At 43.2% G+C, this 16816-nt stretch overlaps 1 protein-coding gene across 1 annotated transcript in view; it reads left to right on the top strand.

The window, feature by feature from the left end:
- OBSCN (obscurin, cytoskeletal calmodulin and titin-interacting RhoGEF) overlaps window positions 1–16816 on the top strand; it is a gene marked incomplete at both ends in the record, with an annotated part of 186125 nt that overhangs the window by 92484 nt on the left and 76825 nt on the right. Inside the window, 12 exons of the mRNA XM_082305313.1 lie at window positions 205–471; window positions 1508–1774; window positions 2485–2751; window positions 3976–4242; window positions 5457–5729; window positions 6362–6628; window positions 8655–8921; window positions 9585–9854; window positions 10356–10622; window positions 11489–11755; window positions 12601–12867; window positions 13570–13842. Coding sequence (XP_082161439.1) covers window positions 205–471; window positions 1508–1774; window positions 2485–2751; window positions 3976–4242; window positions 5457–5729; window positions 6362–6628; window positions 8655–8921; window positions 9585–9854; window positions 10356–10622; window positions 11489–11755; window positions 12601–12867; window positions 13570–13842 — 3219 coding nt within the window. The remainder of the gene's footprint in view (window positions 1–204; window positions 472–1507; window positions 1775–2484; window positions 2752–3975; window positions 4243–5456; window positions 5730–6361; window positions 6629–8654; window positions 8922–9584; window positions 9855–10355; window positions 10623–11488; window positions 11756–12600; window positions 12868–13569; window positions 13843–16816) is intronic.

The raw sequence follows: 16816 nt of genomic DNA, 5'->3' as shown, positions 1-16816 counted from the left end.
ACAGCAAATGTAGCTTCTTGAAATTGATTTCCTCTTGTTCTGCAGATATTCCTATTACCTCTCTGGGGAAATAGCCTTGTACTTTGAATCTAGAACATTGAGGTTTAGCGACATCTGCAGAAAAGCTCCTTTGGTGCTTTCATTTTCTTTCTCTTTCCCAAACCCCAACCGCAGTATGTTGCAAGTTATATTTCTATTTTATAGCCCTACCAGCACTTTTTAAACAAGAACTTCAGAATACCGAGGCAGAAGAAGGTGGTACAGCAACACTGAGGTGTGAGCTTACTAAACCCAATGCTCCAGTAGAGTGGAGGAAAGGAGATACTACCCTCTACCCTGGTTTGAAATACGAGATGAAGCAGCAGGGCTCCACTGCGGAATTGGTCATTTATGACTTAGAACTGGATGATTCAGGAAAGTACACCTGCGACTCTGGACATCAGCAGACAACGGCTGTGGTAACCGTGCATGGTAGGCAGAGTATTGACTCTTGGCTCAATAGAGATGAAGTAAAAGGAGCATCTCTCAGTGTTCCCTGCGGATATTTATTTGTTTTGCTGCTGGTCCATGTCAGCATACATATTCTACTTGAGCATGACACATGGTCAAGTTAGAGAGGTTCCGCTTGCAGTATCTGGAGTGATTAATCAGCATCAAAGCAATTAAATGTTGCCATGATGTCAAAATAGGATGAACCCTCCTGCCCTCAGTGCAGGGAGTGTGGCTGCGTATGGGAATGGATAACAGAAAATAAGCCGGGCAGGCTGATGGTTATTTGGTTGTTGGTTGCTTCAGTAGGCATAAGGGATACCTAACTGAGCATAATGCCCAATTGGGATGATAAGAGATGCAACAGCTGGGGGATAAAGGATTTCTATAACATGTGAATGTACTGTATTATTATTTGAGGCTTTGAGCCTCGAGTATAAAATTTGAGTGCAAACAAGTGCATCCACATCTGTTTTCCTCCGCCCCTTCTACCATTCAGAGCAAGACCTAGCCTGAAATCTGAATTTCCTCTTCTATTTATCACTTTATTGTCATCTTTTAATATACTGCCTCTTCTTGTGTTCTGAATGCTAACTTGATTTTATTCTACATTGATAAAGCTTTATTTGGGGGGGAAATACTCTTCTCTTCATATTGCAAACTTGAAGACCTTTATTAAGGAACAAGGGTCCACGTAAGAGAGAGCATGTCCCAGTGGTCTTTGACTAAAGCATCCCTAGTTGGCATGGAGACGCTTCTGTAGGAAAGTCTGACTCCTTCAGATTACAAACTAGGCCATTCTGTGAACCACTCTTTAAGACCAGATCTTTCCTGACTTCACCATCTGTCCTCAACTCTTGGTTCACGTAATGGTTCAAGAAAGTCGCTATCAAGACAGAGAGCTGCAGCCCAAAGATTATGGAATCATTAGAATAGGCCAATTCTGAAGAATGATGGTAGGATTGGGTCCTTTCTGGACTAAAACATTTTTAAAACATTTCCCTCTCAAATTTTGCAGCACTGCCTGTCACATTTAAGCAACGCCTTCAAAATAAGGAATCGGAGGAAGGAAGCACAGCTACATTGTGCTGTGAGCTGTCAAAACCCAATGCTGCAGTGGAATGGAGGAAAGGAGGAGTGGGGCTGCAGCCCAGCCAGAAATATGAAATGAGGCAGAGGGAATGCCTGGTAGAGCTCTTAATACATAATCTCAAATTAGAAGATACAGGAGAATACAGCTGTGATACTGGGGATCAGGAAACCAAGGCATCTTTAAATGTGAAAGGTAGGTGGTGTGAGCTGACTCTTAAAGCAATAGCTTTCATCCAACATGCAAAGCAACAGCTTGAATATGAATATTTTTAAGTACATGACTTTTTTTTCCCTATAAATATTTTCCTTTTCATTTGATATACGAGGATTTCTTTTTTTTTTTTTTTTCTCTCCAATGAGAATGGAAGAGGATGATACTTTGTTCTTCCAGTGCTGCATTTGAATTTTGGGTTCTAAGAAGAAATACCTTCTAGCTTTATGGCTGGGGGAAACTAAACAAAGAGCAATGCTTTAACATAACATCTGGACATTTCACATGACATGTGGTTTAAGTATTTAAAAAAAGATTTTCTTCCAAATCCTGGAAGAAGACTGACAACAACCTTCCTGATCTGTCAAGGCTGTCCATGGAGTTTTGAACTTCTTTACTCTTGAGATCTCCGTTAGATCAACTGAAGGATAAATTCATTCAAATAATTCAACCCTGGCAAAGATTTGAGTCAAGAAACAAAGGAAATTAAATGTTATAAGTGCTGATGGCTGCTTCTGATGCAGCAAGATCTCCTAGTAGCTCCAGGAAAATTAGAAAACATGGATCCTGCCTAGGAATATAGCACTTGCAAAGTACAGCGTCTTGTTCCCCGAAGTGTCAATCTCGCTGTGTTAACCAGGACTTGACTGAGCCTTCAATAAAAGCTCCTGTGCTTTTTTTTTTCCCTTCAGCTCTGCCAGTTCTTTTCAAAAAGGAGCTCAAAGACAAGGAGGTGGAAGAAGGAGCTGCAGTGAAATTCCAGTGTGAGCTGACAAAGGATAATGCAACAGTGGAATGGAGGAAAGGCACCATGGAGCTCTTCCCATGCGCCAAATATGAAATTAAATTAAGCGGTCGCACAGCTGAGCTTGTGATTCATAACGTAGAACCAGAAGATGCCTCTGATTACACATGTGATACAGGAGACCAACAGAGCACAGCAGTCCTCAGAGTGAATGGTTAGCATTGCATAATAAAAGGGATCTGTAAAATTGTGTGAATGATATTCTTTTATTCATTGGTGAATAAGGCACCCAAAAGTTAAGAAAAAGAGGAAAGCAGGTGCCCAGTCATAAACCAGAATACAGAAAAGTGGGTCATATGGGACAGGATTTGTAGAATGGTTATTTAAGCCTGTAAAGCACAGTGTACAGTGTATTGACCCCTTCTCTGATACGATAAAAGCAAGAAACTCTCTGCATCATGGGGATTTTGAAATTGTAACAGATCTTTATTTCTAGCACTTGGCATTCATTGCTGGTTCAGTTGAATCAATAAGTAATCATAAGTCATTTACAAAAGCATTTAAAAAAAATACTGTGTTCAATTTCTGTAATGCCCTTCCATGAAAATCTTGAACACTGTGTTTAAACAAACCATAATAATGTCTGTCATTAATGTTAATGGTCATCTCGAACTGTTGGGTGCAACTTGTGGCTTTGATCTAAGCCACAACCATTCAGTCTACATTTTCTTGGCTGAACCTGACCCACAAAGCAGTCGGTGGGTCAACTACAAGTGAAAGAGCCCTGTGCTTGCTTTACATGTATCGCAATAGGGTTTAGACAGAGCAACCACAAGCGCTGAGATTCGTGTTTTCACAACTGCTCGCACACACATGGTGGATATTTCCTTCTTGTTTTCATCAGTGACAAGCTGTTGTCTGAGCTGTTCCATGCCCTGCTTGAATAAATGTAGTCTATTTGTTTGTGCATCGTCTGGAAGGACTCACTGTTGATGGTCTAGGATCTTGAAAAGATAGCAGAGAAATAAGAGATGTGTTCAAAACTTTACATCCTTTGTGGTGTTAGCAGTCATGAGTATTTTTATAAAAATGAACAGATTTACACTAGATTTAACCAGAAAGTAGCAGGTTTTGCTTAGCCAACATCTTTATGCGCGTGGGAGTTTCCAATATCCAGAGCAGATGTCTAAGAGGTGTAATGTGGATGCCCTTGACTTTATGGGAAACAAACATATTTGGGGAACTTTTGGATCCTCTCCTTGTCCAGATATACAGAATATAGTTTTGTTTATAGAGAGGAAAAAAAGGTTGTTGTTATCATATAACCACTTAATGCAAATTTGTTCTGCGGCGTCAGACCCCAGGTGCCTTGTGCTGAGTTGTCCAGACCTGGCGTTCAAGCTAATGAATCGTGCATTAATTGTTTTTCACTTTGCAGCCATCAAACCCCGGTTGAAGCAGCAGCTGAAGAATGAAGAAGTGGAAGTGGGAGGAACGGCCAGGTTGCGTTGTGAGATTTCTATTAGCAAAGCAGAAGTGGAGTGGAGGAAAGATGGAGTCGTTCTTCACTCAAGCTCCAAGTACGAAATGTGGCAGGACGGCACCCTCCGCGAACTGCGCGTTCACCGCCTGGAGCCTAGCGATGCTGGCGAGTATTCCTGCAAGGCTGGAGATGAGACGAGCTCTGCAAAACTGACCGTGAAAGGCAAGACCCGTTTATTGGGGCAAGGGGATTTTCACTTTAGGAAGCTAAGATTTTGCAGCATTATTGTTACTATTGTGATAAACAATTGTGACAAACTATTGCGATAAACACAGAGCATAGGAAGGGTATCATAAAAAAATCTTGTGCTCGATGAATACACTGAAGCAAAAATTCAATTGGTCGACAGGAGAGGATAAGGCAGCTGTAATTTTTGACTCATGGCTTGAAATATTTGCTTGACATCATCTGCATGTGAGTGAACAGATGGTTCACCCCCAGCTTCCAGTCACATGGCAGCTGCATCTGGCCTCAATGTCGTTACAGACGGAGCTTGCTTTCAGGTCGGACCACTAGAGTGGAACAACCACCGCTAGCATCTCTACAGGCTACTTGATATTATAGATACTCCATACATTATGCCCAGCTGCATCATTTTTTTGTGCAGATGGTGACCTCAGTTGTATGAATATGAACTGTGTTTGCTCAGATGAAGATTGCGCTGCTTCTCCTTTGGCATTGCCCAGCAGATCCGGGGTTCATACAGCTTTTGCCTGTTGCCGTCTGTCTGTATGAACTTTGCACAGATCTGCAGGTGCCCAGCTGTCCTAGAAGCAGGACTCAAGCAGCCTGAAGCGCAAATGGCCTGTGCTCACGCTAATCCAGTAAGTCCTGCTGAGAGCACAGAGCCAACCAGATCCCCAGCCAGTCTGGAGCGCCAGCATGGAGTATATGCAATTTGGTTTGCAAAAAGACAGTAGAGGGGATCAGGTTTTCATGTTATTCATGATATCTAAGTGTAATTGTAACAAATTTTAAAATCCTGATTTTAGCATCTGGCATTCACACCTTATTCACCCAGTTATGGTATCAAACAGGTAACTAAAAAAATCAATATGCAATGTATCTTTGAGAAAGAGCAAGCAATAAAACCACTAACTGAAAGATATTGGCCATGTTACCAAGTATGCCGAAAGTAGCGTACCAGCAGAGTTCAAAATATGTGATTTGAGAGGTTGTGATATCTCCATCCTTGGCGGTACTTAAAGCTCAGCTGGACAAGGTGTTGAGCAACCTGCTGTAAGCTGGCCCTGCTTTGAGCAGTGGTTGGACCAGATGACCTCCAGAAGTCCCCTCCAACCTATATTATTTGGCGATTCTATGATTTGATCCGTGTTTTCCCTTTCATGGCTTGACTACTGATGGACTGTTTGCAGAGCCTGACGTGACCATCGTGAGTGGCCTAAAGGACATGGTGGTGTTTGAAGGGGACGACGTCACATTTCGGTGCCAGGTTTCTCATGAGAATGCAAGGGACGTTGAGTGGAAGCTACAGGATGTTGCTCTGCAAAATAACGAAATGAATGAGATCTCAGTGGAAAAAGGAAAGATTCACACCTTGACATTAAGGAAGGTGACTGAGCAGGACATTGGCACCGTTGCTTTCCGAGTGGGTCCCCACACATCGACGGCAGAGCTCACAGTAAAAGGTAAGGGCTCTCTGCGATGTGGGAAAGGAACAGCGATGGTGAGAACAGGTAACATTTTGCTTATGCTAGTAGTAAATTCAAGTCCACCATTCACCCCTTGCCAGCTCATGTTAGTAGGGTACTTGTGCTTCAGAGCATACATGATGTACGAACGTACATATACTGTCATCACTATGGATAGAAAGTGGAAATATCACCAGCGTCCTGAAGCTAACTGGTTTCTAGGGAAATTACGGGGGTAGTTCCAGTAGGTGAATCAACAGACCTGTAATTTTCATTGTTCCCACTCTCCTTTTTCTTTTTCTTCTTTGGAGTCTTTCTTTCTTTAAACACCGTTTTGAAGAAATTCTCAAACGTCCTTCTCCTTCCCTCTCTGAAACTGTTGGTCTGGTCAAAGTCCCCATCCCATCTGAGCCAGTTAAAACATCTGTAAAGTTTTTGATTAGCACTTCAGTAGCTTCAACAAATATTTGTGAGTGGGTTTCATAATCCATTCACTTGTTTTAACCCCCAATATATAACACAGGAGTTTAAGTATTTTTTAATACTTAACTGTTCAGCTGTAGCTTTAACACTGCAGGGAAACAAGATAAAGGTGACTGTGAATGCTTTTGCTGTGTTTGTAATTTCAGTGCCACCTCCAGTCTTTAAGGAGAAATTACAGAGCACAGAACTGCAGGAAGAAGAAACAGCCATCCTCCGCTGCGAGGTCTCCCAGCCTAAGGTTGCAGTGGAGTGGAAGAAGGGCACCCAGGTGATTTCCCCGAGCTCCAAGTATGAAATCAGGCAAGAGGGAACAATCCATACCTTAAAGATATATAATTTAAAACCAGAAGACTCTGGCAAATACACCTGCGATAATGGAAATGAAAAAACGACAGCCACTTTAACTGTTAAAGGTAGGTTGGTTTTTTTTGTTGTTTTTTTTTTTTGTTTGTTTGTTTTTTTTTTTTTAATGAGAAAGTTGTTCTAATTCCTTAGCTTAGTACTAGCAGGAGGGTGTTATCTGAAGTCAAGGACAGTAGATGTACTTTGCTGGCATAAAGCAGCTGAGTCTTTTTGCTTTCAGAAGTTATGTGAAGTCCTGTGGTGTCTTGAGCAATGAACATGGAGGGACCCAAGCGTAGTAACTGCTTGATCCTAGACCCAAGGGCCTCTTTCTGGTCATTCAGAAAAACAAGGCTGGAACTAAAATTAAAATGAGACCATTTTGATCCTTAACCACGTCAGTCCTTTGAGCTGTAGTCCCACCTGGCAAATGGTGCTCAAGAGTCAAAGTGCCCAAACCTACCTGGGCACTAAACTCCAGCTGAAGAGCAAGACACCTAAATACTTCTAGTGCCTAGGGTCTTAAAAATAGGTGCAATGTGCCAATATGTCCATTTTTTTTAAATCCACTCTGGTACTGGTACAAATACAATATTAACGTGACTTTTTCTGAGATACAAGATCAGGTAAAATAAAGAGGAGCCAGAAGGTTCTTGTGAAATGCCGTCTTTTGAAATATCCCTTGAGGCCTCTCCCATGAAGGGCGCGCACCTGCCTGCTATCACACTAACTTCAGGATCCAATGATACCAGAATATTTGTACCATAAGCAGGTCCTCTGATTGTGGCTGTCCATTTGTGTCTCTACGTGTGGTCCCAGCCACTCCAGCACTCTTTGAAAAAAAACTCCAAAACTAGGAAGCCAAGGAAGGCTCTACGGTCACCCTTCCTGCTGAGCTCTCCAAACACAATGCACCAGTAAGATGGAAAAAAGGGTCAGTCTTGCTCCAAGCCAGCAACAAGTATGAGATGAAGCAGATGGGCTCTGCTGTGGAGCTACTTGTCCACGATCTACAGCTGAAGGATGCTGGAGACTACATCTGTGATTCTGGCGATGAGCAAACTATGGCATCCTTGGTAGTGAAAGGTGACATAAAGCTTTCACTTCACCTTTTAGGGAGCTCTAGGTTAGTTTACGTGTTCCATAGGTAAGATTCAGGAACACTGTGGCAGTGAGTCTGGTCCTTTTTTGTGATGAGGATTTCTGAATCAACAGTGATGCAGTCTGACAGACTAGGTCTTCACAAAGACATTATTTCTCTCTCCTACTTATTCCTTTGCTGGCTCCTAAGAGCCCTGGGGCTGCAGGACTTAGTTGCACAATGGGATGCCTTCACTGCAAATGCAACTGTACAAAAGCCTTGACCCCAGCCATTGCCCAGCTGTCCCACACAATACACCATCAATTCCTACATCATCTGCAAGCACCTTCAGATCTCTCTCCTTTTATAGACATCTGCCATCCAGTTCCTGTGAATTCACTCTGATTTCTAGAGCTCCATCTCCTTCCCTTGTAAATACCAATTCAGCTGTAACTGTGGAGCAACCAAGGTTCTTCTAGGGAACTGGACTTGAAGAACTAACTTCTACATGTGGCACATTGTAAATCAACCCACCAAAACTCCATCTTGACCCATCAGTGATAAACATCAGTGCAGAGACTTCCAGAGTTCATCTCTCTTCTGGGTCCAGTTTTCAAATGAGAGGCATTATATAACGATGTTTCTCCATGCACCCTCCCAAATACCCAAAAGACAGATATCAGGCATAGGCTTTTGAGTTGTGGCTTTGGTATCCATTTGGAGATACATGCACTTGGAAGCTCCAGAGTCCACATCTGTGACTGCTCCTGGGTAAAGGAACATATTCCCAGAAGTGTTCGGTGTGTGCAGTGCCCAGTGACTCTTGGGAAGTTCAGAGTGCTTAGTGCTCCTGGAAATCCAGCACTTTCTGTCATTCCTTGTTTGGGTTTTAAAGTAATTTTGGAATTGAGTTTGAATCAAATTTGGAATGCCACCGCAGTTTCACTAGACACAAGACTTAGCGACACAGTCAGCAATGAAACATAAACTTTTTCCTCTGATTTATGTCTGTTTAGCTTTGCCAGTAATCTTCACACAACCACTCCAGAACCAGCAAGCTGAAGAAGGTGGCACCATCACATTGAGCTGTGAAATCTCAAAATCAAATGCCACTGTGCAGTGGAAGAAGGCCGGGACAGTGCTGCGACCAAGTGACAAATACAAGATGCGCCAAGCTGGGCCCGTGGCTGAGCTGATGATTCGCAACCTGAGTGAAGCTGATGCTGGGGAATACACGTGCGACACAGGGGACCAGCAAACCACTGCTGCTGTGCTTGTGAAAGGTGGGGCTGCGTGTGGGGAAGAGCTGAAAGGAGCTTTGTACTGTGGCAGGGGCACATGATTAAGTATTTTTGACAACTAAGCATTGGCCTGTGCCCAAATTGAATCATGGGGATCTCAGAGACGAGAGTCATTTCAGAGGGGTAGGAACTGGGTCAGCGATCTCTAGGGAATCAGAAATGGGTCTTTAGTCAATGATGCTGTGGTTTAATATTAATGTCACCCACTAAAATCTCTTGACAATGTTTTCACAATACATAGATTGCATTATAAATATATATTAAATATTTATTATAGGCACAATACAGTATAACATGCATACTTTATAGACTATCATAGAATCATAGAATCGTCAAGGTTGGAAAAGACCCTTAAGATCATCGAGTCCAACCGTTAAACTAACACTGCCAAGTCCATCTATACCATGTCCTCGAGCATAATATATGTAATAATATATATGCACACATACACACATTATGCATCTGTAAGAAAGTAATATGTTATTACGTGCCCATGTAACTACATTTCCATGCATTTAGTGCTTAGTGCTTTGTGGTCGTTCTTTCAAATAATATAGTACTGTCAAGAAAGAGTGTAACAAAATGTTTAACCCAGGAAGCATCACTTGAAAGTAGATATCAAACTCTGTTGACTTTTCCATAAAGAACCAGAAGCAACCATAGTGGAGATGCTGAAGGACATCACTTCGTATGAAGGAGAAGACGCAGTGTTTGAATGCAGGCTGTCCCGGGAAACAACTCGGGATGCCCAGTGGTTCCTGGGGGATGTTCCCCTGCAATCCAATGAAATGAATGAGATCAGAGTCCAAGGGACGCGTCACACTTTGATCCTGAGGAACGTGACACTAGAAGACTGTGGGCCCATCAGTTTCAAAGTCGGGCAGCATACCTCAGCAGCACAGCTAACGGTCCAAGGTGAGCAACCTCCTAGGAAGAGGGATTTAGAAGGTACTGGTAAGCACTGTCAATATTGCTTTATCTTCTGGGGAGTTTTATTTGGGAGGAAGGGCCTCTGGAAATCTTGGGTAATTTGGCATTTAAGAGGTAGATATATACATCTGAGCTAGTCGTTTCAGTTCTTTTTTTATAGCAGAGATCCTTGGAAGACATCCATCTTATCCTGAAACAAACAGCTAAGATATGTCAGAATCAATGCTGAAGAATGTCAATATGCTCTGAATTAATCTACTTATGATGTTTTTAGATCATATTTACTCCAAAACACATCCAAAACCTCTGAAAAAAAACTTCCATTAAGTTCTATAGGATGATTTTGAAAGATGGGCCATGTCAATAGCTTATCTTGTTTGTTCCTCTTTGATCTGGTTCACAATGTAACTATAGGCACCCAGTTCTGACCTGGGGGCGATGCTGGATTGCGCGGTTGCAGCAGTGTTGGTACCCTCTTCCCCACAGTTGCTCCGGTCACCTTTGTAAAGGCTCTCCACAGCTTGGAGCTGCAGGAGGGTGGCACAGCTCACTTGTCCTGTGAGGTGTCCAAGCCCGATGTGCCAGTGGAATGGAAGAAAGGCACGTCCGTGATCCGCTCCAGCCAGAAGTGCAGCATCAAGCAGGAGGGGAACGTGCACACGCTGGTCATTCACGATTTGAACCGTGTGGACTCAGGGGAGTATAGCTGCCACACAGCTGATGGGAAGACCACTGCCAGACTAGAGGTGAAAGGTATGATCTCCTCTCTGCTCAGCAGTGGTGAGAGGTGTGCATGTCAATTTTTGGAGCTCCCTGGTACAAGACAGACATTGAGGTAGAGGAGAAAGTGCAGCAGAGGCCACCAAGTTTGTCAGGGGGTAGTAGCATGTGAAGTATAAGGAGAGGCAGGCGTAGCTAGGTTTGTTTAGCCTGGGGAAGAGAAGGTTGAGGGACGGGGAGACATCATTGCTGTCTGCAGCTACCAAATGGGAGTCTACAGAAAAGAGAGAGGCTTTTCTTGGAGTGCTCAGTAAACAGATGAGAGTCAACAACTGCAAGCTGCAGCATAAGAAAGTCACATTAGGAAGAAAACCCAACCTTTCACAATGAACGGGTGGTCAGACACTGGAACTGGGACCCAGAGTGGCAGAGGAATCTCCATCCATGGAGGACCTCCAGAGGTGCCTTCAGCCTTAATTATTCTGTAATTGATCCTTGGCTGCATGATCTGAAGCCTCAGGTCTGCAGGTGTATATTCTTTGAGTGCTTTTATCCTGTTCCATGGTTTTATTTTGGGGATGAAAAATCATCTGGGCTTCAGAACTTATTACTGAAGTTAGTTGGGAATTCTTTGTGAAAAGAAGTCTAGGATATGGGGAGAGATACGCAGCTCCTTTAGAACTGACATTTTTCCTGCTGGTTAACTCCTCTCCCTCCTCCTCTGACTGGCTTAGACCTAGGCACCCCTGCCCCTGGCAGCTCTCCTTAGGTAAATGCAGCCAGACTTGTGCATGAACTTAATGAATGGCATTGTCAATACCTTTAAAAATAAAACATTCCTCCATTTTCTATTTTTGGTTCATGCATTTTTTTCTCTTTGCACCATTCCCCCTTTCAAGCCCTGCCCGTGCTTTTCAAACACTGGCTGAAAAATGAGGAGGTGGAGGAAGGGGGCACAGCCATGCTGCACTGCGAGCTGACAAAACCCACCGCACCCGTGGAGTGGAGGAAAGGAGATACGGTGCTGCAGCCAAGTGACAAGTATGAGATCCGGCAAGAGGGGACACATGTCGAGCTCTTCATCTATGATGCTGAGGCTCAGGATGCTGGCGATTATACGTGCGACACAGGGGATCAGCAGACCACTGCATCGTTGCAAGTCAAAGGTAGGAGAAGCCTTGCTTAAAGGCAGCTGTGGCTGCCCTCCATAGGGGTGATAAGGAAGTTTTATCACTGAATTATCATTAACGGTCTGTATCTGTGAATTACAACTGCAGGAAAGGGTTTGATCTGCAATCTGTTCTTCAAAGAAGAATTTAGTGCCTTTTAAACCCAATTCTCTTTCTGCAGTTGCATTTTTGATCTCACTACGAGAGCTGGGAGCAAAACTGCAGCTGCTGCTAATGAAGGTTATGCACAAAAGCAGTTAGAAAACTTGCTTGCTGCCTAACAATAAGACACCGGAGTATTTCACCATACCTAGAACAAACCCATTTTAAATTGAGCCATTATACCTCTTTGTGCCTGAGCAGCCCAAGAATTGTGACTCTGCCTTTTTCTAGTGGCTATGTTTTTGGAACTTATAGTTTTATTCATTTTATACTGAGTGCTGTGTCTTTTGATCTGAGTAACAAGATCATGCTTTTAGATCATGAGTTTAGCTCCCAAAACCATCTCCTGTTCAGAGTGTGTGGTTGCAGCGATTAAATGTCCAAATGCTGTAATTGGCACTGTTGTGCCTCTAACTGCTTACATTGAAAAATGTGGGTATGCCCTTAGAGGTCCTGTGACCTATGGCAATCCTTTATGGAGCACCAGTGGACACCCTCACGGTATCAGCCACTGATCCCCATGAGTGTCTATGATACAACTCAAAGTCCTGCTCTGGGCTTGGCCTTGCCAGCAGGCAAGTTGTGGGTTCAGAAAGATGGGAACTGCTAAGGCAGAGAAGTTGCAAGCAAGTTTCTCACCTCTGAGCACTGTCACTGATGCAGTTGCTTCTCCACCACAGTATTACCTGTGCTGTTTAAAGAAGAGCTGAAAAATGTCGAGTCGGAAGAAGGAGGAACAGCTGTCTTGCACTGTGAGATCTCCAAGCCGGACGCCCCCGTTGAGTGGAGAAAAGGAGGGGTGGTCATTCAGCCCAGTGACAAGTACGAGATGAAGCTGAAAGGCAGCATTGCTGAGCTGATCATCCACGGTGTAGAGCCTGATGATTGTGGGGATTATACCTGTAGCACTGGATACGAGATCACCACAGGTTCTGTGTATGTGCAAGGTAAGGTGAAATGTGGGAAATGCTCTGATTTTGCTGCCTGGATTTCTTATTCAAAAATCTTTGACCATAACTGGCCAAACTTGTCTCAGATGCAAACAACTGAAAGTCCATTCATTTCTTTCCTGATTTCACTGAAGATATAAACACTTACATCCAGGCTGAGGTTGGACCAATGTTTGTAAGTTAAGGTAGGTCAAAGTACTGACCGTACTGTGTATTGTAGCAGATGGTGGTACTGCTGAAAAACTATTTGCTTGGAGCAGTGGTTGTAAAAAATACTGAAATTCTTGTTATTACTGATTACGGCTTCTATCAAAGTTGATATTCTTATTATTCTTTTAAAGCACTGTAACTAAACATTTAAATCTTAAGCTACCTCTCTGCTTCCCACCTCATACAATGTCAGTGCAGATGGTTGCAAGACACAGGAGAGCCAGTCATGACCTGGTCGTGGAGCAGAGTTTCCTCCCAATGAAACAGTGTTTGCAGACACACACACTGCGCTTGCAAGCAGGTGAAGGATGGAAGGTGGTTTCTAAATCCCTTAAAGAAAATTTTAGCTCTTTTTTCCCTGGAACAGCATTACAAGTTTAACTCTCCTGGACAACTTGCACTGTTGCTTGGGCTAGTTCTGCAGGAAGCGACATGTATATGTTTATGCTTTTGTTTTCCTTTGGCACCTTCTCTTGCTCTGTTATACAGAAGAAGCAGCAGTCATAGTTTCTGGTTTAAAGAACACAGACGTCTTTGTGGGTGAGTCAGCCACGTTCACCTGCGAGCTCTCGCACCCGGGCGTGAAGAACGTGCAGTGGTGGCTCGATGGATCTCCCCTTCACAACAACTTTGTGACTGAAATCTCCGAGAAGGACGGGATTATCCACACTTTAACCCTAAATGACGTGGCATGCCATGACTCAGGCACTGTCACCTTCAGAGCTGGGTCCCTTATATCTTCAGCTAAATTATTAGTCAAAGGTATTTCGTTGTTAGAAAGAAACAGATGGCCACCTCTGGATTTGCTCAGTGTGCTAGTGCTTCTGCCTTCCAGGCTACCCTTACTAAATCCTTTCACAGTTCTTCTGTGTCCTGCAACCCTCCACTTCTGCAAGTCACCCATACTTACGCCAGAAGTCTTATACGTGCAACCACATCGATTTTTTTCAGTGGTTCAGGTGAGGAAGGGTTGCAGGTTCAGGGCTGCTGCTTTCACCTGACATCTAAGTAGAGCTGAACATAAACCACTGTGGTAGCACATGGGTTTTTTTGTCCCCCCTTCAACTGTTTTTTTTTTTTTTAATACCACAAAATATTATGTAGCTGGAAATTCACAAAATTACCACCGTGCTGCTCCATAGCTGGGCTACTGGTGCTGAGCTCAGTATGTTCCCAAGACAAGACTTTGGGCTGTTGTATTGATGGCTCCAGAGCTCTTCCTGGGAACCAAAGGGTATATGACATTGCAGTAACACAGCGACAAAATGAGCCTCATTTGTTGACTGCCAGAATAGTAATGGTCATCACTGCACTAGCAAAGCTTTCTGGTCTGTTGAAGAAATATTTTTCTCATTTGGTAAGGGTAGCCACAAGCCGCAAATAACACTGAGCTCCAGACTTGATAAAGCAAGCTCCTTCACATCCAGTCCTTTTATAGCTATTGGGAAAAGTTGTTATTTTTCAGGCAAAAGTAACACTTATTCCTTGCTTGGAAAAGGGATTTGTATATATGGAGATATAAAGGGTTAAGAGTTCTTTATTAAAATCTATCCCATGCTATAACTGTCTACTATAACAGGAATGAGCCACAATATGGAATTGTAGTCAGTGGTTGATGTCTCCTTCTCTGTATAATGTGCCCCTTGTACATTCAGAAAATTTAACTCTCCGCAAAGATAAAATGCCAAATCACTTCTTCCTAATATCAGAATGATGCAGCAACAACATGGTGTGCAAACCCCTCAAATCCCACGTCCATTTGTATCAATTTTGAGTTTCACTTTTTCAGAGACAGAACCTCGTTCTGAGCTCTCTAGCCAAAGAACTCCAGTGGGCCTAAAATATAAATTAAAAATAAATGCATTGTTAGGTATTCGACTCAATCAAATAAAAGGCTCCTGAGAAGTTTTCATTTCAGAGAGTCACATCATCGTTGATGTTGGAAGGAACCTCTGGAGATCATCTAGTCCAACCCCACAGCTCATGCTAGTACACATATGTATATGGATATTTTGTGCTTCTATTAGGGCAAGATTTCTTTAATGTGAAGCTGAATCACAGTAGTATATGTGACTATAATTGGAGTAGGATGACACATGACTATAACTGGAGTAGGATGAGAAAGGTATTTAAAAACACCCCAGTTACACTGTGCTCAATAACACTTTATTTAATAGGAAAGTAAAATACTAGTAAAATTGACTGTGCTTGTATTAACAGCCAATTTCGTGCACCTTATTTAGTCCAGAAATTTAAAAATAGATCTGTCTTTAAACTAGATATATTTCAGTCGATCTAGCTATCCGTGGCTTGCTCCTCATCAAGGAACAAGTTGTCTTTCTCTCTGTTCCATGTGCCCCATTCCCGTGGTGTAAGGCATGCTTGTAACTGGATATATTCTATAATATGTGGAATCTCATGACAGCTTTTCTTGTTGGGCCTTCACAATGTCATTGCCCTACAACTGCATTCATTCAGTGGCCCAGCATGACAGCGTCTTCCCATATGGGTGGGGGGAAAATGGAAAAGGTTGAAGGAGCTGCCACCTTCTTCTGGTCTCTGGGCAGGGTGAGGATTACAGGCCCCAGTGTACACGTTAGCTCCTAAGTCCCAAGGAGCTTTCTGCCGTTCTGCATGGGTCACCAAGGTCTTAGCCTAGCAGTGGCAAAGACCAATGGGGCAGTGGAACCAGGACACCTTCCTTCTCCAAGACCACAGGTGACATTTGCTGTGAGGAGCACATGTCTGCATCTTATGAAAGGAGACGGTATTGTACTCCCCAGCTGCACAGATACCTTCTTGCTTCTTCAGTCCTGGTGTACCCAAGACATCTCCACGATCTGCCGTTGATGCCTCCTCTCTGTAAACACACATGCAGACACAGAGTGGTAGAGGGAGCCTTAGAGAGCCTTGCAACAAGTTTCCAAACGTCATTTGCAAAACTATCTTTGCTTCCCATGGTCTGCTAGTAGCATCTCAAATCCTCAACCCGATGCACCAGTTTCAAGAGGAGCATACTAGTCAGAGGTCCAGTGTAGTTTGTTCTAGCTGGCTTGTGATGAGAACAACTATTTGAAAGATAAGGACATACATCAGCTTTCTCTGACTGTCATCTTTTTATGTCCCATTGTAGCTCTAGCAATTTTTTGGGAAAGTTGACGTAGTTCTGCTGAGAAGGATGTTGCAGAGAGACTTCCATTTTCAGACTTCATTGAGATTATTCTTTTTAGCATATATATATTGCAGCCGTATGCAGGTGGTCCAATTTGACATCTCAGGGAGGGACTCCTTGACTGCTTTGGAAGCTCACAATATTTTGAGGTTGGATATATCTACTGTGCCCTACAGCTGCCTCCTAAGAAGCAGAACTAGTATTTTAAAAGACAGACTGGATGCTTAAAAGCAGCCTCATGGATCTCGCCTTCTTCAAAGGAGCTGCGTATCCAGCTGCTCTAGCATTTTATGGGCTCTCAATCTGAGATTGCAATAGTTCGTGCTGCATCTCTAGATCAGCTACTGTAAAGGAAATCATATTATTTTTCCCCAAACTACGTCTCTGCTGCAGAGAAACACATGGTGAATCAAAACAATAAGTACCTGTCTCCTGTGAAGTGCCCTTTTTTGTTACAGTTGTCCTGAATCTTTGCTCCTCGTGCTGCCAATGACTCCTGACATATAGCCATCACCACCACAGGACAGGAATGAGCGTTTGCATTTGAATATTAGATTTCTTTCC

The sequence above is a fragment of the Platalea leucorodia genome, assembly GCF_965183815.1.
Source record: "Platalea leucorodia genome assembly, chromosome: 1".
Lineage (NCBI taxonomy): Eukaryota > Metazoa > Chordata > Aves > Pelecaniformes > Threskiornithidae > Platalea > Platalea leucorodia.
This window is presented reverse-complemented; position numbering and strand designations above follow the sequence as displayed.